General features: G+C 41.1%; 1 protein-coding gene across 2 annotated transcripts in view; it reads left to right on the top strand.

Annotated features, from left to right (window-relative positions):
* adam12b (ADAM metallopeptidase domain 12b) overlaps positions 1-26,180 on the top strand; it is a 139,532-nt gene extending 113,352 nt beyond the window's left edge. Inside the window, exons 17-23 of one of the 2 annotated variants that reach the window (XM_078160843.1) lie at positions 1,749-1,826; positions 3,740-3,848; positions 4,142-4,328; positions 9,458-9,566; positions 14,288-14,539; positions 23,576-23,751; positions 25,369-26,180. In XM_078160843.1, the coding sequence (XP_078016969.1) occupies positions 1,749-1,826; positions 3,740-3,848; positions 4,142-4,328; positions 9,458-9,566; positions 14,288-14,539; positions 23,576-23,751; positions 25,369-25,420 (963 nt within the window). In that variant the 3' untranslated portion in view covers positions 25,421-26,180. The remainder of the gene's footprint in view (positions 1-1,748; positions 1,827-3,739; positions 3,849-4,141; positions 4,329-9,457; positions 9,567-14,287; positions 14,540-23,575; positions 23,752-25,368) is intronic. The other variant, XM_078160844.1, reaches the window with a different exon arrangement.
* The last annotated feature ends 486 nt before the right edge of the window (positions 26,181-26,666 follow it).

The following is a 26,666-nucleotide window of genomic DNA, read 5'->3' as shown; positions in this document are numbered from 1 at the left end:
TTGCATTTAAAAAAAAATTATATACATTTTAGTTTCAGTTTTTGTATCACTACCCCACTCTTCCATAAGTGGGGTCAAAAATGACCCCAAGCATTTCCTATGGAATATCAAGGGTTAGACCTAGGAATCTTTGATTCTTATCGACTGTGACTGTCAGGTATACATTTACTGTTGCACTTACACATATAATGCCAGCCAGTCTCACCACCCAGGAGGATTTTTATACAGCAACAGACATGTTAGTATTATATTCGTTTTATATCTTGGAATATATATGATGTTATAAAATATGAACTTATTTTCCGCATCCATGACTTTTGTGTGATAAAGTATAATATTATTGTCATCAAATTAGCCTACTTTGTAGTTAGCTAACACTAGCTAACTAAGTTAGCTAGTGTTAGCTAACTACACTTTGATTATTATTATTACTATGATATTTATAGTTAATTATTATTAACTATATTGATTATTATTATTACTATGATATTTATAGTTAATTATTATTAACTATATTGATTATTATTATTACTATGATATTTATAGCTTCCTTGTAATACAATCTTACCATTATTGTGTGTGTGCGTGCGTGCATGTTAGGTAGCCTGTTATGCTATTATTGATTATTCAATGATGTCATTAGTAAATGTGTGTGTGTGTGTCTGTCTGTCTGTCTGTCTGTCTGTCTGTCTGTGTGTGTGTGTGTGTGTGTGTGTGTGTGTGTGTGTGTGGGGTTCATTACTGCATTTGTTGTGTAGAGATAAGCAGACTTACTATGATATTTATAGCTTCCTTGTAATAAAATCTAACCCGTTAGGTAGCCTATTATACTATTATTGATTATTCAATGATGTCATTAGTTGTCAAAATGTTAATAAAAAGTGATAAATGAACATGTCAAACATGAAGTCATTCTTTTGTTGACCAAAATATAATACAAATAATCATCTTTAACCAAAATGAAAGAAATTGCTTAAGTTTATCACATAAAACGCATTGATTCTAATTGGGGTCATTTTTGACCCCACTTATGGAAGAGTGTAGGTATTGGTAGGTCATGCATCTAAGGGTTAAGAGTTGATTGACTTGGGGCGTTGGTGGCTTAGTGGATAGAGCAGGCGCCCCATGTACAAGGCTGTTGCCGCAGCAGCCCGGTTTCAACTCCAGCCTGTGGCCCTTTGCTGCATGTCATTACCCCTCTCTCTTCCCCCTTCACACTTAACTATCCTATCTATAAAGGCAAAAATGCTCAAAAAAAAACAAACAAAAGAGAGTTGATTGATTTGCAGGATGTGTAGAGAGTTGCAGAATGACGTCATGAACTGATTGTCGTGACTGTCGCATTTAAAAAATGAAAACAAAAATCCCCAAACAAGCATTTCCCAAATAAACAGGCCTTTACAAAAACAAAGTTCAAATCAATGGGGTGTTAAACGACTTCATCAAAAAGTAAAAACTAAGATGAACCAAATAGGCAGTGGTTAAAGACTGTCATTTTTTCAGTTAAAATTGTTATTTTTGATTATACACAAAAACAGACAACCTGCAAATGTAGTCTTTCCTCTGAGTAGATGTGCAGCATCTACATGCAGCAGGCATCAGTCATGCACCTGCTGCTTAACCAGTGCACATCCAAGACCCATATGATTCAACTGTGGACACTTTTTCTTGGTCTTTGTCTTCATCTTCTTTGGCTCTTCATTTCTGTACTTCTTGAAAAATGCCTAATGATGCTTCCCTCTTTATAGGTGTGCCTGAATCGCCAGTGCCAGAATGTCAGTGTCTTTGGTGTGCATGAGTGCTCTGGGAAGTGCAATGGACGTGGGGTGAGTGCAAAGTACCTAGCAGCTCAATATTAGTGTTAGATTATACACTGTAGCCTGTAAAACAGTGCAGCGTCTCTGTGAGGACCCTGTATTTATCTGTTTAGTCACTTTTTGACCGACTGATCAGAATTAAGACTTACAGCCCTGTAATTGCACACAGTGGCAGAGCAATGTATTTACAGTGCAGCCTGTGAGTTATGGCAGATGCTCCTATTCTGTACAATCAATCTTCATTGTCCCACTGAGGTTAAATCAATCCCATTTAACAGCATCATTTATAGCCTACTTAAGGTGTTGTCCATCATCTTCTGGCTACACGGTGAGAAGATACAGTGCAGCTCTGCAGGGAGAGACCACAGCTGTAGGAAAGTAACACTTCCTGCCAAGAAATGATCACCTTTCTCCCTTAGTGTTTCTTATCAATAAATCAGGACGGGTGCTTTTATGTTTTATTTATTTTGTTGTTTGGGTTTTGGAATCAAAGGCTCACCTGGGGCTAGTTTAGCTTACAGTAACCTCCAACCCTCATCGTCAGTTATGGCAATTTACGGTGCAGAGATTATTTGTAATGAGAAAACCAAACCTGTGATCCTCAAAATTGCACCTTGTATCTTAAACTTTTTCTTATTATCTCGTAAATGACCCCTGAACCAAATTAGTCCATCAATAAAAAAATAAAAATAAAAAAAAAACATGCTCAGCAACAAAGCTGCGAGTTGATTGACTCACTGCAATAAAAATAATCACATAGAAAGTGCTTTGCAAGAGAATTGAGGTATAGAGAAATGGTTTCCCATTAAGAGCGTGGACTTGAGCTGCATCTTCGCCCCTGCAGAAATATCTGCCAAATCAATTTGTCTGCCATTTTCTCAGACACCTCGCGCAGTACGAGACCTGACTGGAAAAGTAGTGATTATCTGAATTTACTGTGGGGGTTTAAAGAATCCTGTTTGCCTGCAAGTCAACTCACTTTATCTTGCTGGGCATGTATTGACTGTAGGTACAGTGGTGTCTATATTTGTTGCTTTTCCATACCTTATATCCATAGACACCTTCGACAAATAAATATATCTAAATGCAAAGTGTCATCTTGTCTGACATATCAGATATGATGACGTGAGAAACTGAAGACGGAGACAGAGTGAGCATCTCATACAGTATTCAGTGACTGACTGCAGTTCCATCTTATTACCATTTCAAATATACGAGATACCCTCAGAAATTACTTTTACAAATTAGCATTTTGGGTATAATCTGCCTCGTATAATTGTTTTTTGTATGCATCCTCAGCTCAACAGGATTTTGAGGAATTAAGTGCCTGTTAGCATTTTACATTAAGTGGTGGTGTTTTCCCCTCACACACACCTAAAGTCATACCTCCCTCCGAGTCCCCCCCCCCCCCCCCCCCCCCCCCCCCCCCCCCAAGTGCTTCTTAACGCTGTCAACCCGGTGCGAAGGAGTGTCCGTGGCCTGGAGGCAGGGAAGGCACTTGACTGCACGTCTGTGCTAAATGTAAATCCCCCACAGCTGCACAACTCCCTGTGCACCTCCCTCCCTCCAACTGACAGCTGGACTGTGTTACCTCGCCAGGGAATCCTCCTGGATCAAACTTCAGCACTGGAAACCTGAGGCTTTACAGGATGGACTCTCCCTTGCACATGTTTTATCTATTACTACTCTCAGTACACACACACACACAAGTGAAGCCACTTAGTCTAACTGCATCAGAGTGGTTTATTTGTGAAAAATAAACCAATTGAGTTTTCATCTTGTTATTTGTGAACAGGCCCATACATCATTTATATGTGGAGTCTAGCTGGTGGGAATACAAATGCTTTTTGATACTGTTTTATGCAGGAGAAGAGGAGTATCAATATTGCATGTAATTTACAGTAGAACTGCTTTGTTTGCAGGTGTGCAACAATAAGAAGAACTGCCACTGTGAAGCACACTGGGCCCCTCCGCTCTGTGAGAAAGCGGGCTTCGGTGGGAGCATCGACAGCGGGCCAATGAGACTGGCAGGTAGGGTGGACAATTTAATATCCATCCTCACTCATCTAGACATCTCCTTCTTGCAGAGTCAGTGCTGGATTGATGTGTGGTTTGGACTGGAGTGTAACTTTCCTAGAACAACACAACTCCCCCTCCACACAGCAATACATTACACGGTGTGCAGTCTGCAGCTTTAACAGAGGGAGAAAATGAATTTTAGTCCTCAGAGTGAAGAACAGATGAATGTGAATCACAAAGTGTGCTGCTGACCGTGGCCTAGCTGTAACAGTCTTTGCGTCATGTCCTGTCATTCTGTGCTGTAGATGTGCGTGTGTGTGTATTAATGTGCGTGTTGTCATATATGGCATCAGCCGACAGTGTGGTCATTACTGTGGCAATCCTGGTTACCCTGGTCAGCCTCCTGGTAACCACCGTCATCATATTTCTGAAGAGGAAGACTCTGCTGCGCCTCCTCTTCACCAATAAGAAGAGCACGCTGGAGAAACTCAGGTGACATTTCTCTTCACGAAACACACACAGAGCCAGTTTGATTGTGGCTCAGTCTCATGTCATGAGGCTGGAAATGTAGAAATTTAGATTACTGGATCACAAGTTAAAGGTCCAGTGTGTAGGGTTTAGGGGGATATATTCGCAGAAACGTAATTAAATATAAGTATGTTTCCTTGAGCGTGTAATCACCTGAAATAAGAATCGTTGTGCCTTCATTACCTTAGAATCAGCCGTTTTTATCTGCAAAGGGAGCGGGTCCTCTTCCATGGAGTCTGCCATGTTCCACCGTCATGTTTCTACAGTAGCCCAGAAGAGACAAACCAAACACTGGCTGTAAATAGGGCCATTCAAGTTTTCACGTCAGCTACCATAGTTAGCAGCCCCTCCACGACAAAAAGTGTCAGACAGACACAGATTTTTCTTAAAGCAAAACTGCGCCATTCAGTGTTTTTACTCATGTCTTGGCCAGGACTCCCTGGAAGAAGAGTTACTGTAACTCAATGGGACCCTTCCTGGTTAAATAAAGGTTAAAGTAATTAAAATTGGAGACCTCTGCTCTTGCTAAAACCCCCCTAAACATCTGGGGTCGTATTCACAAACATTCTGAGAACAGAGAGCTCCTAACTAAGCTATACATTTTTAGTAAGGAGTCCTAACTTAGGAGTGATTTAGGAAAGTTCTCAGAGCAACTCTGAGCAAGGAAGGGACAGAGACTTCTACTTACTGAGGGGGTGTGGTTGACCCCGTTGCTAGGGATGACGCATTATTTTAACAGGTGTGATTGGTTGTCCTTTTGTGAGCCTGCAACACCCAGTGGAAACACCCAGTGGAAATGAAATGAACTAACTGTGAAAGTGTTGTCATTGTTAGTGTGATCGCTCTGCCGATGGAAGGTTGAGACAGACTCAAGTCATCACTGCTGCACTGTTGCATTTTTCCCCTTTCTTAGTACTGTGATCATTTTATTTCTGGCATTATAGCATTATTACATTTGGTATTATCCCCGCACGATTTAAAGAGGCAACAGATAGGATTTGGGTTTTTTTTAGCTTGGCGCCACCTAGCGTCAGCAGTGTTGCTCACACTGTTGCAAAGACCAAATTGACCGTGGTGATCAGAGATAATCAATAAAATGTAGGCTGTAAAGCCACCACTCTATGTATATGTAGAATGAGAAGGTGTGTGGACACTCTACTAAATAAATGAGTAAAGAGACTGAGCAACAATTATCAGATTTATCTGAAGAAAAAAATAAATAGTAATGCAAATAATTATAGCAGAATGCACAGTACCAGTACAAACAGCTCACAGTAAATGATACCAATATGCACAGTATCAGTTGAAACAACAGTAGACACATAAGGGATAATGTATAGTGAGCCGGTGACTGTTGAAAAATAACTCCTGACAGGGGAATGGAACCCCGACGTGCGAGGGCTGCCGTAGAATGGCAACGAGGATGTCAGCCGACCAACACTCGCTACCCGGTCTCTGGTTGCGGTGATTTGCGATGCTTGCCAGCTAGGAATTAACTAGCAGCCAGTACAGTACAGTCCTCTCTCAGCTAGCTAACATTTAGCCGTGTTACTTACTGATCCATTAGAAAGAAAGAAAGCTGGACACCGGTGTCACGGAGCTCCCTCCATCTCTTGAACACCTGACTGAGGTTTACTCTTGTTTTTCCTCTTCTTTTATCACTCTCCTTTTTGTGCATCCTCACCTCCTCACACAGATTAGCTCATTTTCTTTTGGGAGGCCATTTTTCACTTGTTTCCAAACTTTGTCCGTCTGCCATTGTGCTCCTGACTCAACTATCTCATGCCCCGGCCAGTTCCTCATAAGGACCAGCTCCAGTCCCTGATTGGCTGACCGACCAGTTTGGCAATACATGACGCATTTCCTGTCGTAAAGCAGATTTTTTTCTGCGAAAATTCGTCCCCGGTGGCAGAAGCTTATTGCAAAGATTGCAAAGCCATTAAGTAACCTATGTCAACGCTGATAGTCTGATTTTACTGTGTATACTACCCTGTGCAACCCACATTATTTTCATAATGATATATTTAGGAAAAAATGCTGTCTGTTGCTTCTTTAACCTGTAGCATCATTTAATCACTGTCACCCAGCGTTTGGAGAATATTTCTCCGACCTCTTTGTGTTTCTGCCATTTTCTCCTCTGATTAAGAAACTCTTCAACCCCATAAAAGTCCTCCTCCCTGCTCCTAGTAGTTAATACCTAATAGTTTTTCACTTTAGGAGCTCTCTCAAGGTCTAAGATGCTTTGCGAATAATCTGTACAAGGACTTAGTCTTAACTTTAAGGGGAAATTCTTAGAAAATGTCTGAGAATTTTCTTAGAATTTCATCACTAGGAGCAGCTCTTAGTACCAGGAAACTTTGTGAATACGGTACAAGGAAATTAACTTACCAGAGAATCAAGGTTAGCACACATTAAGTTATAAGAGAAAAGAAAAGAGGTTACCACATGTTAGGAGGTGCTGGGCAAACAGCCCGTCTGCAACGTGCCGCACAACATCAGAGAAATGCTGATTTGTAACTTAAAACTGCTTTAGTCAGTGTTTATATTGGTTTCAATCACCGAGTCCACTTGTTTTGGAGAGGAGAGACCTCTGCAGATAATTTGGCTAAAAACCTTCTGAACAAGAACACTGAAGAAATTCTAACCCGGAGAAGTTTCAGCTGGTTGCAATCTGAAATCCTCACCACTAGATGTCACTAAATCCCCCTAAATCTTACACACTGTTCCTTTATAGCTGTAAGTCACTGATTTGAAACCTTTTCACTGTAACTTACATCTTACAGTGTGGCACCTACACCTTATCTTAAAATGACACAAGTCACTTTCTTGATATAGTTTAATATTTTATCATGGGTGCTTCTACATAACATTAGACAAATAACATAAATACTTGTTTTTGTGTAGCTAAATGATTTCTCTTGCTTGATCAAAGCGCTATTTCAAAGGTTAAAAGTGAACTTATCTGAAACTGTTGTTTATATGAGTAATATTTATAAACAAGGAAAAACAAGTCTGTATTTTTAGTTATGATCAGCTGAGAAATACAGAAAAACCCACAAAAATCTGCAGTGAAGGTTTGTGATTATACATCATATGTGAATGTACCAGAGATGCTCTCTAAATGTAACATATACGTATATATGTTCAAACAAACTATATTTTTGGCCTTTAAAGCCCTTGAAGACTTGGTATTGAAGTATTTCTCTATAACCTAAATCATTCATGACTAAAGAAGCAAGGATCAAAGTTAAAGTTGGAAAAAACACACCATTAGATAACATCTATGAAGAGCTAAACGCTCAAACACCAGCTACTGTGCGTCATTAGGACTGTGTGGGTTATGGTTTGATCATGTTTGACTGACAGTGGCCTGGCAACATAAACAAGCAACACACCAACGGTCATCGCAGTCTGACTCACATGTTCCTCAACTTTGTTTTTTCTTCTGAAGCTGTTAAGTTCTTGTTGATATGAGTGATCATTTTAATCATAGGGTAAAAACAGGCCAATATTTTCAATTATGATTAGCAGAGAAACACACTTAAATGCTGTGAATATACCCCAAATTAGTGAGGCCCTTGGAGGCAAGCGAAAATTTTGGTGATCCATCCTGCAAGTCTGATCTAAACTATTTTCTCTCCTGTGTTTATGACTGAAGAGCAAAAATAAAAGTTTCTTTCCAGGACAATCTCAGTTAGGTTTTCAGTTACTCTTTATTAACACGCTCACCGCCGAAAGTAAAAACTAACCCCAGACTTACTCTCATTTGGCGTTTCCCCGCGCTATGTGTTGGACTGTGGGGGTACACGCCCATTAACATCCTGAGCACAGAAAATTAGGAAAATATAGACAGAGGGCAGATAAATACACGGCTACACAGTTCTAGTAGGTCATAAGCGATGATTGAAAGGAATTACTTCTGTATGAGTTTATAAATTGTGTTTTAGGAAAGTCCTGCATTGCATTGTAGATGAAATATGTGAATCAGGTGGAATATATGGAGCCCCCTAAAGTTGATATTTTTTATTTTCTGCGTACAAGTTCATTATCCTGTGGGAACAAGTTAGCCTGTTATTATAGAAAATATCACCTTATGGGACTTTAGGGGCTCTGTAGGAGAAACAAAAGGTTTGCGAGGTGGAAAAAAAAGTGTTTCCAGGATAATTCTTCTAAGTTTAGGTTTTTGTAGTAAAATAAGAAGGTATTGTCTACCTAACCCTTCATTTTAACTTTACAAATCAGCGGTTCTTTGTCCATTGCGGTGCGTTCAAAGCGAACATTCGGAAAAACTAGTAACAGGGCATCCGACAGAAGTTCAGCTCAAGGTCAGTGAGGATATTCCAATAGAAAACAATGCAAGGTGTTTTCACACTTGGTCCTTTTCAGCACTCTGAATGGACTCAGAGTGGTGAGCCAGTATTTCTTGGGCATATGTGAACACTCCAAGAGAACTCAGACCCCTCTGAAGTGAACCAAACTCCGCAGTGCCATTCACTTAACCTATGCATTGTGAACACAAAGCACTCCAGATTCACTCTGCTCTTAGCCCTTTAGATCACATGCTATCTGAAAATAAGATGAAACCACGTCGACCTGTAACAGTTGCAAGGACGCAGGACGAGGAGTAGTTTGGTCCATGAAGATATTGTGCATCTCCAGATGTGGAGTGTAGAACTCAACAAACGGCAACAGTCTACAGCTCAGAAACACTCAGGTTTTCCTCCAATTTTAAGTTCATCTGAAAGCGAGGGGCTTCATAACCGCACTGCAGTGCCGTGTCAAGGTATAAATAAAATAAACTATGTCGGTATAAATATGTATGAACAGAAAGAGGACTGAGGCCCCATCAGAGCTGAAGTGGACCAGAGAGAGAACTGAGTCCTCTTTCAAATGAACTGGGTGCACTTTAAGAGGACTGAGTTTGGTTTGTTTAAAAAGGACTAAATGTGAAAACACCCTTAGTTTCACTGGACATTATGAGCAGAGATATTTAAATATGTTTGACTTCAGCTGCATTTCTGGTTAAAAGAAAAAGAAAAAAAAGCAAAGTTAATTACCTGATAATGGAAACCGTGCTTGTATCGTGCTTATAGATCTGTGGAGGCCAACAGGCCGACCAGCCCCATCAGGAATCAGTCCATGTACAGACCCACACCACAGCGCAAGCCTCCACCCAAACCCTCTGGAGCCAACATTTATAAGGTGAGTCACTCCCGACAGTATACGCCGCATTAATCAGCGTGTGTACTGTATGTTTATATACACCCATATGTTTACTGTACACATGTGTGTTTGTGTGCTCGTTTCTGTCATGGCCCATTTGATTTGATTTCTTTTGTAATCACACTCTATTAGATTCCTTCACTAACCTCCGAGCTTCAGTTTGGAGTTGTCATGCTTCCAGGCTTGTTGACAAAACCGGATACCGGATAATTGATTCAGCCTCTCAATCTCTCTCCCTCTCTTTCTCTCCTAGAAATAATAATTACAGTGCTTTTGTTGACGGGAGGCAGAGAAAGTGTAATGGAGAGATTGCTCCATTTAAATGAGACTCAGCTCCTTTTAATACTTAGTTTGTGATAAAAAAAAACAGATTTTTGTGTGAGAAGGGAGCAGAGTTGATTGATTCCGGCAGAGGGAGAAAGCAGGTTTTTGATTTGTTTGTTGAAAGTGATAAGCACAGCGGGAGATTACCTATCATTTGTATGTATGTGACAAGACTAACTAGGTACATGCATTTATATTCATGAGTGTGTGGATGTGTTTGCACTGGTCTGGATCTGCGGCAACTGTGTGTATAAAAGTTATATTTATATTCTAATTGAGCATAGAGGTTCATCCAGTTCATGTGGAGTAGTTTTCTCTCCACCAGAATGAAACAGCCTGTCTGTTCTCATTATGGTGACCGCTTCAGCCACTCGCTGATGTCCAGATGTCAGTCAGCATCAGCAGCTCTTTTTGAATACATCTGCAGTGTGTGTGTGTGTGTGTGTGTGTGTGTGTGTGTGTGTGTGTGTGTGTGTGTGTATGTGTGTGTGTGTGTATTGTCCAGCAGCCAAATCCTTTCTGGCCATTTTAGGCGGCGTTATTGGTTTGTTCTGGAGCGGAGGGGTAACAGCTGGTCAGGACATGTGGTCAGACTCTGGCTTTTACAATTTCAGCACGTCATATCTAATAATGTTGTTTTCCAGTTTTACGACTGATTCTGACATCAGCTCTTTCACGATAACGAGAGTTTTACTTTTTACGCCTGCACTGCAGTGGCTACACGAAAGACAAGGGCTGCTGCTGATGATTATTTTCATGCTTATTTAATGTGTTTATTATTTGTTTGGCTGATCTGATAACCATTTCACACAAATAATGTTTGAAATGTTTATTTTCACACAAGAACGTAGTTAGAGTTTGGCCTCTGGACTCCGGCTTCATCACTCCCTGCAGATATGTTTACATGAGGTGTTGGGAGGTGATGATTAAATGCCTGCTGCCCCCCATCTTGCAGGTTGATTTTGGGGTGGAGGTGACGCTGAAAGAGCAGGCAGCATTGACGAGGCAGAGGGAAATTTCTGCAGCTCAAATAGGCCGCTAAGTTTAGAGGGTGTGTTCTGTAGATGACCTATGGAGAGTGAGGTATGACACATGTGTATGAATCAGTGCAGTTTGAGTTGACGGCCTGAACTAGCTCGCAGGCGTTGCTCCATTTAGTCTACGAGGTGTCAGAGGAAAGTGAAAAACACACCTCAGAATTCCCCAAAGGCTCGTCTGACATCTTTAAATTAAAGGTCTTTGTGGGACAGACTTTTGGACCTGATGTGAAACTTGTGAAAGACATATTGAGGGTCAGGATCTGAAAGGGAAGCACAAACAGTAAGAAATCATCTGAATAGGCTCGAGGAGGGCTGCACCCAATGACCTTTGAAGCTTCTGTCGAGGTTTTCATGTGCTTCAAATGTCTGTCGTCATATTTTATGATGTCATCACCTTAAACAAAATCCTCAACTTGAATAAAGTGATTCATCAGATTAGATATTTTTCAAATTTAATCCACTTTTTTATTGAATACAACCCGTCGGTTTTGTCAGTATAAATACATGTAGACAGCAGGCTGATCCAATAAGGGCATAAACAGTGATGAAATAATGATCACACCCTCAGGCTTATAGCAGCATTATAATACAATAAAGAGAAATGGCATTTAAAAAAAGTCAGAACATTTTAAATTAAATTGTTTTGAAATCTGAACTGTTTGGTGCAGACGTTAGGTGTGACCAGTATTCACTCGTTGTAAAAAACAGGGGCTGTAACCTTGGTAACAGTGTTGAAATGTTTGGATCACACTAGTCAGAAACAAACCTATGCAGCGCAGCCACAACTGGATGCTGTTTCTACAAAGAGTTTAATAGTAATAATATTAGTGTAGCCTAAACTTTATCTGCAGCATAAAGACAAGGTTTAAACAGAATGAATGAACATGGGGGGAATAAGCTGCGCAGCATTCAAATGTAGGGATGCTGTACTATCGGCGCATCAACGGTATCGCCTTTAAAATGAACCATCAGAATCAGCACACATGCTTTTTCTTATTTTGCACAATGAATAAATATCACATACAGTGAAAAGCATGTATTTCATGTCTCCATCTGCTGGTGCATCATCACGATAAGAGTATGCATGCGTAATATGATGTTAATTCCACTACAGAAGAGACTTGATGATCACTAATTAGGTGGGTAAAAAGGGGGATATATCGATAACGGTTATCTGCCAAATAAGTTTTTATATATCGGCATTTCAGATATCCCTGTTCAAATGTTGATTCAGAATTCAAATGTCAACTTTATGAACAAAGCTTTGAAGCTTCAAACTATTCAGTGCAGCCTTAATAAATAGACCTATTCCCAAACAGAAAGGACACATCAGAGGTGGCAGCAGCATGCAACACCAATCAACAAGCAGCCATGATTGAAAAGAGTAATACAGTTAGTGGTTCTCAACCCTCTTTTGTATCAGGGAGCCTAACGCCAGGGCCACACTGCCAGCGAAGTGCTGCGAAGCGCAGCACACCGAAATTCTCACGCGAGCCTGTTCACACCAGACACGCATTTCTCCACGCCGGTCAACAAGCGCTTCTGCTCCCAGCTGTTGTCTCTGTCACGTTTGGGGCTGTTTTTCCATCATGGGTATCTCTCTCTGTTTGCGTGTACCCCCCTATAGCCAGCCCACACTCACTCTCTCTCTCTCTCTCTCTCTCTCTCTCTCGCTCGCTCTTTCTTTCTCTCTCTCTCTCTTTCTTGTGTGTGTGTGTGTGTGTGTGTGTGTGTGTGTGTGTGTGTGTGTTAGTGGGTGTGAGTGTGTGTTCATCTCTCTTGTGCTCTGTTTAGATACCACTGACTAATATGTATAGCCTATATTCCTGCTCGGCTTGACACATTCCCTCGCGGCTCGCGCAGAAAATAGACCAGACGCCGAAACAATCGCTGCAGCACCGGCCACGGAGCTGCGCGGCGCGGCCGGTGTGGATGACACAATCGGTTAACATGGGCACTGAAAGGAAACTGGCTTCGCTTCGAGGCTATTCGCAGCGCTTCCGCGTCCGGTGTGGCCCTGGCGTTAAATTGATACACATAAGGTCATGGTCAAGATTTTGCTTGTTAGATATGATTAAGACCAGAATTCTCTACTTGTCTACTACAATTGAGGAGCGAAACCAGAATAATCACTCTTACGACTGTAACTCAGTGGTTTTCAACTTTTTTGAAAAGCACAACAAAAGGGCAAGCCAAAATCTCAAGGCACACCTGTATTTATATCTGTGCACAATAGCCTCTGTAGCCTGTGTTATCACTCTTATCATGACATAAATATTTGTTTTATTTACTAATATGGAATAACAGTTGACAACCAACTATTATATTCAATATTTATTAACAAAATGATTCAAGAATTAATTTTAAACGTTAGAAAATTACATAAAGCACCAATAACATCCATTTGAACGGGAAATAATGTAAGATAATGTGATGTGTAACACACTTATTATTCCCTTGTGCAAACGGTGACAAATAGGTTCCCTGTGAAGGTTTATATAGGTAGATTTTGCCTCTTTATTAGGAAATGGGTGGGCACAACATACTGATACAGTCCATTAAAAATGAATTCGTAACTTCAGCTGAATATTGCAGTAATAATGTGTGGTTATCACAGAATCCCATGGCACACCTGGACTTACATCACAGCACGCCATTTGAGAACCACTGCTCTAACTCACATTGGGATCACTTCTATAATGAATTGAACAGTGAATATAAACTATTCCACATTTTTTGGGGTCCCTGAACCCCTGGTTGAGAACCACTGATAACGATCACATACCTACACATATTGACACAGATACATGACCCGCACCAGTACAGTGCAACCCTACCCAGGTACTTCATATTTGCTTGTTTTGGCTGACCAACAGCCTAAAACCAAAGAAATATTGAAGTAATATTTAATACAATAATATAAAAGTGAGAAAAGCAGAAATTCCTCATATTTGAGAAGAAAAACAGCAAATCTGTGTTTGATAAAAGATGAATAACGCACTCAGTATAGTTGCTCATTAGATTTCTGTTGGTCAACCAAAGATTCATTGCCAATTGTTTCAGCGCTGCATAAAAAATTCAGAGGACACAAGATATCTGGGGTTGTGAGCGTGGAGGAGAAAAGGTGTTGGCGGTGTCACATTTTAACAAAGTGCACATAACTTTAAAGACTGGTATTATACATGCTGGCTCCATGTCACGCTGCCATGGCTTCGCTGGGGCGCCTGAATACAACAGAGATTGTTAGTAACACCTATAACAAAAGTCTGTGTTCTGCTGCCATTACACAGAACTGTAAGAGCTCCTGAAAATAACTTCCTCTCCTCCTCTTTACAGCCATCTCTCCTGAGTGCCGAGCCTCTTCTCCCCCCACACAACTTCCACTCTCACAGCCTGCGCAGACTGCCCCTCTACCAGCCCTTACACATCAGCCAGCCCATGCCGGTGTCTCTGAGCGTGGGCCAACCCACCCTGCCTCCTCTTCCAGCACACCACAGGGTGCTGCCCGCCCACACCTCCCTCTCACCAACTCGAGTGCCACCTTTCCTCAGCCTGCCACGCCAGCAGCCATCGTACAGAGTCGACCAGGTTTGTTTGACTCAAGAGTTCATAAATTCTACAAAGTTTGTAGCTTTTACTTTGACACAAATCGTCTTGTAATGTGGGAATGGGAATTTATTTATATGCCCACAGCTTTAATGGACCATGTATATGGTATGGCCCATTAAATTCAAGTTGTGTCTATGTTCCTGTACATTACTTCTGACCATTTTCTAAACCATACCACAGGTTTGACTGTCTCCAGAATATATTATAGGCAACCATCAACTGTATTTCATTCTGATGAAGTATGAAAATGGACCTGCTGTGACTTGAAACTGTCTTGAAATTGGTCACAGTGACATTCTTTTGTTTAATGTCAAAGTTAATTCTCATCATATTCCAATCAATCCTCGGTGGTGCATTTAAGGACATTCTGACATCTGAGGTTTGAGACAGTTGATAAAAAAGCAGTGCAATTACAGGTTGTGTTGTTAACAAAGCAGTCTCACTGCTCTGGAGCTTCTTGTCGAATCACATGATCTGTAGATGTTCAAATCTCCATTTTTCTGAGCAAGCGTCCATGTTGGCTTAAAAGTTCATTCTTGATCCTTGGAAACAGTCGCTGACAAACAAGTTTTAAGCCAACGTGGACAAGAAGTCCTTAAAGTTTTTGCTGCAACCATCATGAAGTAAATGTTGATTGGACAGTGTAATGGTTATAGAGTATTGACGCCACAGTGGCATTTCGATTTTATTCCCTATAAGCCTCGCTTTTACTATGCAGTTCGGTGCCACCACATGTGACATCTCCTGGGGAAAATGGAGGCTCAATTTTTGGCACAGAGGACATGTTTCAACCATTGTGCAACCAAAACAGAAAGAGACACAAGCAGCAGTGGAACAACCAAGTAACTAGGGAGACTGTACCAGGCAAAAGAAAGAGCTCAGTTGCTAGGTTATTAAAAGAAAAAAATGCAAAGTGATGTGGTTATCTTAGCGACAGCGGTGTCGACAATAGCACCACTTTGAAACACCAGAGGGGGGAAAGTTGAATGTTCTTTCTCCACTTTAAGACCCCGTGTCCACCGAAAGCACTTTTCTCCCAGCTGAAAACACCAGGCACTCCTCAAAAGACACCTGGCTGGGAGCGCTTGGGAACACTTTGGAGGTGCAGCATTTTTTCAGCTGAGGCGCTTTGGTTGCGGATACAACCCCGAAAGAAAAATGAGAATTGTAACATCTATATCTCCATGAATACTGTGTAAACTCCCTCTGCTGAGGAAGATTATGTGATGCAATCGAAAGCTCCAGAACATCTTCTTAGTTGAAACTGTGGCGAGATGATTTTGTCAACCTCTGTTTTCAGAATCAAAAGCAAACTTTTAATCTTAAGAGATATCTTGTTGGGAAATCAGACGAATGAGAAACAAACAACATGTGTAAAATGTTTACCCATTTGTCGGTTGTCACGGTTTCCTTGGGCACATAGAAGACACGTCTTAAAATCAGCTCACACTGCATTACCACATGACAGTATTATAACTTTAACGATAAATTACAAATGGTCACTGTGATGGACGATCTGTGTCAAGCAAATTTTAAGTCTTGTGATTTTCACAGTGATATTAATAGAAACCAGTGGAGGGAAATGGAAGGTAGGAAATCAATCTGAAAGCCGAGGCGCTCTTTAAAAATGGTGTGCAGTAATGTAAAATATATGCAAATTGCAGTTAATGGTCTACGACATGTACAGCTACTTGTGTGGTGATTTTTAAAGGTTGTAGCGAAGCTTTGAGAGCCGGAAATCACTGCATTTCTGCACTGCAGGTCGACTCGCGCGCCCACATATCGACAGCAGAATTCAATCCGTCTCCTTCTCTGTGACCCAGCTCCTGAGTAAGGCGCTGCTTTCTGCTGAGCCAGCGGTATCGGATGCAGTGTAGATAGTAAATCCATCTGTCTGGTGGATTTGGTGGTGCATCCAAATCCTGATACCTTCCAGCGAGAGGAGCTGTGCTGGATGTCGGCGCTCTGTGAGCCGCAGCAGGGGGCACAGGAGGATCGAATGACGCGTGCTGCTTAAAAAAAAGAGGAAGACGTTAGCTTTATGATGTGACACCTTCTCTCTGTTGGAGAGAGAGCATAACATTATCCCAGATGTAAAACCAGAGCATGAAGGACTTAGAGGGAGGCGTGCAGGGGATCAATCCTTATACCCTCAAGGTTAATCATTCAGGTGAGCAGCAGCAGTGCTGAAAAATAACTAAGTACATTTACTGAAGTAAAAGCACAGTTTTGAGGTACCTGAGTATTTCCATTCTCTGCTCCTTTATACTTCTACTACACTATATTTTGGAAGCAAATATTGTGGGCTGCTTCACTGCACTACATTTATTTTACATCTATAATTACTAGTTTTCACTTTCAGATTAATATTTGTTAATAATTAAAATAAAAAGCTTATAAAATGCAACACTCTGGTAAAGATGAAACCAGCAGTTCGCAAAATTTTGGCTTGTAAGTTGTCTCAAGAAAGTCATGTCTAGTTGAAGTCTCTTGTTACATTCTAGATGTGTATAAGTTGATAGCATTTCCATCAAACAGTTTTCGTTTAGACTTTTTCAGATGGTTTTATTTAATTAACTCTTTGAGGCCCAATGAGGTTAAATTATTCAATATTTTTTTAAAAATAAAGATAAAAAAGTTCTAAAATGTAATTCACAGTTTTCTTGCAGAACGTCCTCTGTCTATCACCATTAATCATCTGAATGTAGAGTAGTTGAAACTAGCTCCAACTCAAACCATTACTTTCAATTTTTCACTTTAAAGTCGAGATGAAATGAAAAATGTCTTTTTAATCCTCCAACTCAAACCCAGAGACACATCCCTGGACATATTGTGCCCCTGTTTAACAATATATGTGGAGAAAAAAAGAAAATCAACAGTATTCTTAAGTCAAAAATCCAATCAGGGTTTTCCTGCTAAAGAAAACATGACGTGTGCTTATGTAGGCAAGTACCAAGTAATCTCAGTCAATATCATGACATCCACCCCATAAATTAATCTGCAACTTTTAGCCACAGAGAGCTAAGATTAAGTTAGTTAGCTAGTAACAGCATGTCCACAGGGCTATAAAGGCACACTGACAAAAATTTGTTCACTTTTCTGAAAGAGGTATCTGGGACAGCTAGCGAGGCAGTAACTTATAACAGCAACATTGAATTGAAGCCGTTTTCAACCACATTCATGCCATAGAACCACACTCCAGACGGCACTCTGTCAGAAGACTCCGCTTGCAAATATCCGCATGGGACTGAGCTCGAAACGCGCTGTCAGTCACAAAGGGGTTCAGCCTTTTAGACAATTCCTCCAATCATCATCATACACCGAGCGTCCTCTCCCGCCTACCGCTCCATTAGGTCCCAGGGAAGCTGAGCCTCCCTGGAAGTGACGATTTTGTCGCATTTATCCAATGATCGTCTCGCTTTGCTGCATGAAAAAAACCTGCTCAGCGCTGTCTCATAGGAATGCTTGGAGGCTCCGCATCAACGTGCTGACACGAGAATGTATGACAGGGAGGTCGCGTTTGAAAACTGGTGATAAACAGCTGACGTTTGAACATCATTGTCATGATGTTAAACGCATCCTAGCGCACATTTAATGCAATGTAAATTCTTATTTTAATGTAAATTCAATAGTGCATATTTGACCATTTCTTCTATGATATTTTAGGGGAAGTTCAGCCTCCCTTGTTGTCTCAGAGCAATCGCCCCTGACTACTACTACTACTACTAACCAGTTGAAATTACATCGTCAGGGCTTCACTGTTATGATACTTGAAATACCATTTCATTTGGACTTTACATACACTTGCTGATGATGCCTTAGTACTTTTACTTACGTGGGATTTTAAATTCAAGACTTTTAATTGTAATGGAGTATTTCTTTACATTGTTGTGTTGGTACTAGGGTTGAGTCAAATACTCGCATGAAACAAGTATCCGGTACAGATCATGTATTTTTAAGAAGTACGAGTATCATATGAGTAAAACATGTCATTATCTGTACTCGTGATGAGGGAAAATAGCTGTGTTTGATTTGTTATTCTCAGCTCAATGCTGAGGCTGTTCTGTAAATACTTTTCTCGCAGGTAATAAATATTGCAGATTCTCATTAGTTCATATAAATTTGAGGCTTAACATAGCAACTTCTGATTAGGCCCAAGCTACTTTCGACTTAAACCCCATTCACTTCTGGGATAAACTCCGGCCATTCTAAGTACAAATACATATAATTTAGTCGGTTAAACAGATACAGACACAGATACAGATAATGGTGTACTCACTCATCCATAGTTGGTACTTTTACTGAAGCAAAGGGTTTGAATACTACTTCTACCACTGAGCAGCAGAACCAACTGGCATCATATCCACTTCTTGATGGTTTTGCTGGGGTCCATATCGAGCACTGCAGCACATCAACCTTGATTGACATGAACGTGTGCCAGCGTGATGCACTTTAGCTGAGAGGCCGCTGCTTGCTTTATAAAAAGGCAGCTCTCTGGCCTGCCAAAACAATGAAACTGCACTACCTGCTAATATCTACCAGCTCATTTCGCTGTAATGAAGCAGATGGAGCGAGTGGAGTCGGCACTTGTAGGTCAGAAACAGCAGAGGGGATTCTGTTGGGATTTAATAACAGTCCAGCAAGGACGTACAGGACATCAATCCCTCAATAGAAAGTGTATTACAAGCTCATTGTAAAACTTGACACAACCTCACCTGCTGTCTGAGCCAATATGTCTCATTTTAAAAGACTTTTTCGCAGGCTATCTTATTCCTGTGTGCCAATTGCACTCCATTAATGTTGAGGTATTTCCGGGGGAATAAAGCCGATCATTCATCTATTACAATGAGGCAGTGCATGAAAAGAAAACAGTGCGGGAGCTGGGAATTTTCCCAAACACACCTGCTGGTTATTATCTTGAAAAATACATATCACAAACCTGTAGTCGAATAAATGTGATGCAAACAAGCTCAAACCCTGTTCAGCTGCACCACAAAAGCAGACTGGAGCATTGCACTGTTGAGGAGGGAAAATCATGCCTTTCCAAAATGTCATCTTTTCAGGAACCTCAGAAAAATAGCTTTGCTTTTGGCCAGACGACCACGCATTTTTCAGCTCCTCCGGAGGGTTTTGAAAGGTGCTTGCAAGCCCAACGCTCATAGATCTTTCTCAAGCCACGGAGGACAGTGCAATCCTTCATTTTGAATTAAGACATGTGAACACCACCAAGATTCCAGCTACATCGCGAGGTTTGGTGCCAAAAGCGGCATTAGAATGCACATGGGTCCTGGATTATTCTTGCATTTGAGTGGATGCATCTGTCCATTTACATCTTTGTTTTCCTCTGTACACTCCTCTGAGAACAAGCCTGCTTTTGTATGTTTCTGGAGGAGTTATTCTTCACTTTAGCTAAATCATCCATAACTTACACATGTAGGAGTTTGTCAGGGACGAATCTGTGCTTAAAGATCACAATGGGTGGTGCACTGTATGTGAGATAATGTTAGCTTCAGTTAATACTCATATACACTTTGCCTAAATCATAGAAATCCCCTACTGTGTAGATTTTATTACCCCCAAACTCTCAGCAAGTATAGGAACAGTATCCACATGGGACCAGGATGCAGATTCAGAGTACAACGGACCTTCTGTGCCGTTAACGGAGCTCAAATTGATTAAAGCATCATAACATTTCAACCTCCGCGGGGCATCTCGTGTTTTTAACTGCGTCTGAAGAGCTTTGGGCTGTCGTATGCAGAGAGTTTTGCACATTTTGCAGTTTGTAAAAATAATTTTCTCTCAGTAAAGAGGCCACTTCGGTGCACCTTGGCTAATAAATATTATATGGCATGAATGAATTGTTGCTTTTTGTTGTTTTAATAACTTCTTACAGACCATCAGTAGACAAATAAATACACTGTAGTGTGACTTGTGATACTCTGGGGAAGATGTAACCTTGGATTATGGCTGAAATATGTCTCAAGTTATTAGTTTGTAACATCAGTGAATTTCAGATAAGTTTTAAGCAAAATGGGCCAAAAAGGACCTTGCTCTATCTGCTCAAATGTCAGTGTTTTCTTGGTTTTCTTAGTCCTCTATGATTATTAGAAAGGCCTGCCTGTTGTTCAAATAAAACAAACAATTCTAAGACGTTAGCTTGGGCTGTAGGGGAATTGACCTTTCGCTAAGCCCTGCCCTTTTGTGATGGTCCGACAAGCTGTCGGAGTAACTAACTGCACTCCCTGAAGAAATATCATCATATTTTTTTTGGAGAAATGAAACAGTGATTCCAGAGAGAAGCATACAGAGGGGTCTACAGTCTGTGTTTGAAGGATATATCCAGGATGTCAAACTGACTCAGCAGCAACAACAGGTTAAAAAGACAAAGATAGTTAGAAGCTAAAGCCGAACTATAGGCTACAGATCACAGTGTAAAAGTGAACCACCACACCACTGCTGATCGCCACACAAGACAATGAATATAAAGGGAAACTTTGCTGATACTGAACCAGCTGTGTGGCTTCACACTGTTTGGCTTTGCCCCCCGTGCTGCAGCCAGCACCCAGACCTCCGCCGCCAGATGGGCAGGGATCGCCAACATTCATCTGCCCCCATGACGCACAGCTGGTTGAATATCAGCAAAGTTTCCCTGCTTCCCTTCACTGGTTCCTGTACAGCAGGGTCGGTCTTTTTTTTTTTTTTTTTTTTTTACTGTTATAATCATTAAAAAGCAAAAGCAGACCCTGGTCTGCGCCGGCCTGATGCTTCGCTATGATTGGCCAGTCTGCATCCATGTATGGGACTTAGCATAGGGTCAGTTGTGATGGGGTTTGATCTGTTTTCCAACAGTTTATAGACCAAAGCCGAACTGGTTTAATGGAGAAAATAAACAGCTGATTAATCACTAATTAATACAGTCATTATCTGCAGTTCTAATTTGATATATCTCTCAATTATTTCAACTAACATACAGGGCCAAATGTAGACAGAGACCGAACCACTGCGTGATAGTTGGTCATGCTACAGCAGAAATAGCAGATATCCAGGTCATCACAAAGGTGCTGGATAGTGTTATGCCAGGGCTCTGTCTGTGCAGGCCAGAGTCAGTCATGTTGAAACAAGAAAAGGTCTTCTCTGATCTGTTGCCACACAGTTTGAAGCTCAAGCTGCTGTCTAAAATATCATAGTTTGCTGTAGCGTTAAATAATTGAAACCAAAGGGCCCAAAGACTGTTTGAAAGTAATGCATGTAGCCACTGTGACGTCACCCACTGGGTTGTGGACTCCTATTTTGAAGCCTTATGTTTGGCATTTTGGCTGTTGCCATCTTTGATTCTTGAAACCAGACCAGTTTTTGACAATAGGGTGGAGCTAATCCTAATGCTAGCTGCTAGCTTAGTTAGCATGGTGCATCTACAGTCTTTGGTTAACTGTAATAATGCTAATGCTAATTTTCCCTAGCTAAAAACAGGCTTAAAACCATTCTTACCAGAAAAAGTGAACATCCGACTTCTGAAAGGGTCTTTAAGTACAATTAAATGCTGAAGAAGACTTTTTTTTTTTAGGCAACCGAAATGTTACAATTAAACTTTGATAAATTGAAAACACATTGGAAAAGGAACGGCTAAGCCTTTGCTCTGTGAGTTTGGGGTTACACCATAGTTACGTAACCTGCCCAACTTTGTCGGCGTGGTAGCAGATCGTCAACAGATGGCACCCAGCTTTCACTCAGAGCGACCACGCCCTTAATTATGCATAAGTTTAAGTTATAATAACACTTAAACAGGTGAGATATAAATAACCACTCGCACAATTGTCATGAAGGGGGGAATTAGCTATAGAGGCCAAAAGCATTGGGCTGTAAACATGTTTATTTGCTGTAAAGTTTGGCATGTTAACGTGAGGGTCTATAACAATTGACTCGATTTTTGAGCCAGCCTCGAGTGGCCATTTGATGAACTGCAGTTTTTGGGCACTTGCGCGTTGGCTACATTTTACAACTTCTGATGTTGCCACTTGGGCCAAAATGATGAAATACAGCTCCAGTATGTAGACAGGGGTCTCTACACACTTTTTGCAGCGAAGAAATAAAAGTTAGGATAAAAATCTTCTTCATGCAAAGTTCTGCTGATGTGAAACCTTTCTGCGTGTGAGCCCTCAGCGTCACACAGCACTGAACACTCACAGGTTTGTAACTGTAAGTCTGCATGTTGATGTGACAAACTCAGTCACGTCTTGACTGCGCTCATGAATGTTTTAAACCTTCCAGCACTCTAAGTCTTATCCATGCGTGATGTGGAAAACTTTTTTTTTCTCTCTCCGTGTGCATATTACATTAAGTTTATCCATGTACTCCTCCGAGTGTGTGCTGTGGTGTGGGTGGGTGTTGGGAGGATTTGCGCATACATATGTGTGCGTGTGTGACAGTAGCCCTGGCTGCCGGTAGCAGATGCTTATCACTGCCTTGCCTCCTTGCTGTAGATTAGTAACACATGATGGCACCTCATTCAGATAACCTTCTACACTCACAGAGCACTGCCACAGAGGTGGCAGAGACAGAGGAGGGGGAGGTGGTTTGGGATTCATCTCGTGTTAGCTGTGGAAATGCAGAGGAGATACTGATAACACAGTGCCCTCTAGTGAAACGTGTCTGTCTTTGTCTTCAGATAGCTGCCACACAGCTAATCCATATTCAAAGGGAGGTAGAAGGTGACAGTTTCCATACGCCATAGCTCAAGATAAGAGTAATTTGATTTGTGGTGTTTTTCAAATTAACGTCAGTTAGCAAACGGGATATTTCACAATGCTTCAAGACCAAGTTAGTACAGTGCTATTCTGCATTTAAAAATCAGTTAATTCAGAAACAAATCCAACATTCCACAAGACACCTAATTCTTGATCGTGCACCTCTGTGCAGTAAATACTGGAGAATTTAAATACATTTTATTGTATATATCAAAATGTGTTTATAGAATTGACCTGAAGGACTGAATTTGAGCTCTTCTTTCTTCCTCAGGACTTTGAGAAACCCAGTCCACCCCAGAAACCCCTACCTGCAGACCCACTCGGGAGGAGCTCTCGGCTGGGTCACAGTGTCACAGCAGGAGGGGTCCACCTCCCCGGAACTGGACCCCTCCCCATACCTATCCCCACTGTGCCCAGGCCGCCACCCACCATCCCTTTACCCAGCAGGTCAGTGCAACGTGACAGAAATGCCATGTCTTTGTAGCCCTTTTCAGACATGGAATATATAACACTGGCTTCTTCTGTCTGTTAAAGTAATGACTTACATGTCCATTACATAAATATTTGTCCCAGCTTTATTCAGATATGAGATACAATGCATGCTGTTTGTCACCTGGTTCATAAGAGGAGGAGGTGACACTGAGGGAAAGTAGAAATATCAAGGACACAGGTTGCATCACTGATGGATTTCAAGGTTTTTTTCTACTGAAGCCTGAATTGATGACCAGTGTGAGTGAAAGGGACACTCGCCCTCTCCTCTCACTAGTGAATCTCATAATACATTTTGTTATTTTTGATCATTTTTTGATTGATCTGAGAAACCCCTCCCCAGCAACTTGGCTAATTTGTCGTGTCTCTTGGTTTATCAAACTACTTTTGTTTTGTTTGTGCATGAGAGGAGATAGCTTTGTCACACTGCTCTAACCTTGGTCTGCTGTAGCCTTTACATGTATCGAGTAGCATTTAGTTTGATCAAAAATGTCACCACAATCAAGCCGTCCTAACATGATTACCTTTGTGACTTGAAAGTTGTCTTTTAAGAGACTCGTGCTTATTCAAATAATGGACTGACATGCACAGATGGATCACTGAACCTCTCCCTGGCCACTACCTGCAAAATGTCACTCAAGGAGACAAGTACCAACCACAAGAAGACTCACAATAACCACAAAGAAGCATAAGATGACTACAAAGATACACAAACAACTACCATGAGATGCAGAACAGCGGCAAATACACATAAAGAGAATCACGACAACGACAAGAAGGGGCAAAACAACTACAAAGCCGCATACAATGACCCCAATAGTTATCTGTCCATAACTACTGATATTGATATTATATCTAGTGACCACAATAGAGGGTAAAACAACCACAGACAAAAAATAACTACAAAAAAAATAATACAAGGACCCTCAAAATGATTACAAAGACACAAAATAAGTACAAAAAAGATGCAAAACAACAATAAAAAAGAAGCTAAAGTTGGTGGGGCCTTCTGCATGTCTGTGCCCAGGGACCCATTGTCTCATTATCTGCCCATGCCGACTTGTAAAATTGCCATCAGATTAGCAAAACAAGGTATGTCCAAAAGGGGATATTTTGCAGTAGTATATACTATAGTGCAGTGGTTCCCAACTGGTGGGTCGCAGTCCAGAAGTGGGTTGCAGGTCCATTCTGAATGGACCACAGGTGACTCGCAAACATGTCAAGTTTGTAAAAAGCACACTTAATTTTTAATTACAGTGAATTTCCGACAAAAAGGTTTTACTTTGAAGTGCCATTTCCTGCTGTAGAGTGATTGACGCTACTTGACAGAGACAGCAAACTAGCTCGAAGACATGGCCACATGCAAGTATGATGCTGAATGTATTAAACTCTGTTGACCTTAATCTAAGGAGAAATCTGGATCCCATGGCTGGACCACTTGGGAATCACTGCTATAGTGTATAACATGAATTTGTATTTCAGTAAAATAAACTATCATGCACATGTTGCTGATTGTATTTGATATCACACATTTTATCTGCACTGTGGTGATGACATCATGTTTTCTTGTTTCAGACCCGTGCCGATGTTGCCCTACAGACCACCAAAGACTAATAAGGACTGCTGAGCTCTTGATGTCGTGGACGAGTAAATGTCCGACCAACAGACGAAGACTTTCTTGATTTGCACTAATTACTGAGACTCTGTACGACCTCTTGGACAGTCGGAAGCATCACAGAGTTTCCAGTAAAAGGGGGCTAACATCACACCTCGGTGCTACGCCTCTATAAGGTGCTTTGTTGTCCTTGCTCAGGTACCAATGAACTATTTATCTATTTAACTATTTAACTGCGGTATTACCAGTTTGTGCACAGAGCACTCTGATCAAGAGTGATTTTCCCCCACGGAAAAGTTCAGAAAAGAAGGAATCATGGTGTGATTTAGAATATTTCTTTTGCATTCTTTTGTGATTTTTATACTTTTTTTTCTCAATGAAATGCTGAAATATATGATGTTTTTATAACCAGTTAAGTTGCTTGAATAAGTGAAGCGCTAAAAGAGTTTGTCTTTGGGTTAAAATGAAGATAAAGGGAAATGGAGCACAACTCAGCATGTTGCCAGTGCAGCTTGTGGGCCATCGAGCAGTGTTAATTATTCAGTTTTTTATATTTTTATGATGTATTCAATGCCAAATACATCTTTTCTATCATGTCACCACGGTGCTACAAAGTAGATATTAATCAGATCTTGTTTGAAATGAAATACATTGGACTCACACTGCGTTTTTATTGTGGGATTAATCCGATCAGCTCATTTCACAGCCTCACAGTCAGGCTCTTTTATTCCCTTATAAGTTCACTTTCGCGGTAGAGCACTAAACAGGAAAAGTACTTTTCACACATTTCAGGCCGGCTCTGACACACTGCTCGGGGCACGCGTTGGACGCTCCACATGCTCTCCTGATACTGGCAGACGCTGCTGCGGAGTCTCAACAGATTTGACAGACTGATTGTGTTCCAGAGAATTACACCAACACCAAATAATTCACCATTAACTCTGGTGTTTGTATGTTTAACATTCACACTCACTTTGTCCTCGAGTGGGCGAGCCAAGCGGGATGACTTCAGCGCTGTGAGCTTTCCAAGCTCCCCCTCGACCGTGTCCAACAAGATGTTTTTACCATATCTGTCCTGTCTTTTTTTTTTTTTGCCTTCGTAACATTCCATTTGGATTTTGTAGGGCTTTGTTTTTCTCGAACGCTGAGATTATTCATGCATTCACAGCTTTGTGCATCAGATTCAGAGCTTGGCATTGCACTTCATTTCTTTGATGTTATTTGTTGTTGACTTGCTGTTATACCAAGAGGGATTCAA

Source organism: Epinephelus lanceolatus, chromosome 17 (assembly GCF_041903045.1).
Source record: "Epinephelus lanceolatus isolate andai-2023 chromosome 17, ASM4190304v1, whole genome shotgun sequence".
In the NCBI taxonomy this organism is placed as follows: Eukaryota; Metazoa; Chordata; class Actinopteri; order Perciformes; family Serranidae; genus Epinephelus; species Epinephelus lanceolatus.
Note: the sequence above shows the minus strand (reverse complement) of the source record. Positions and strands in the feature narration are given on the sequence as shown.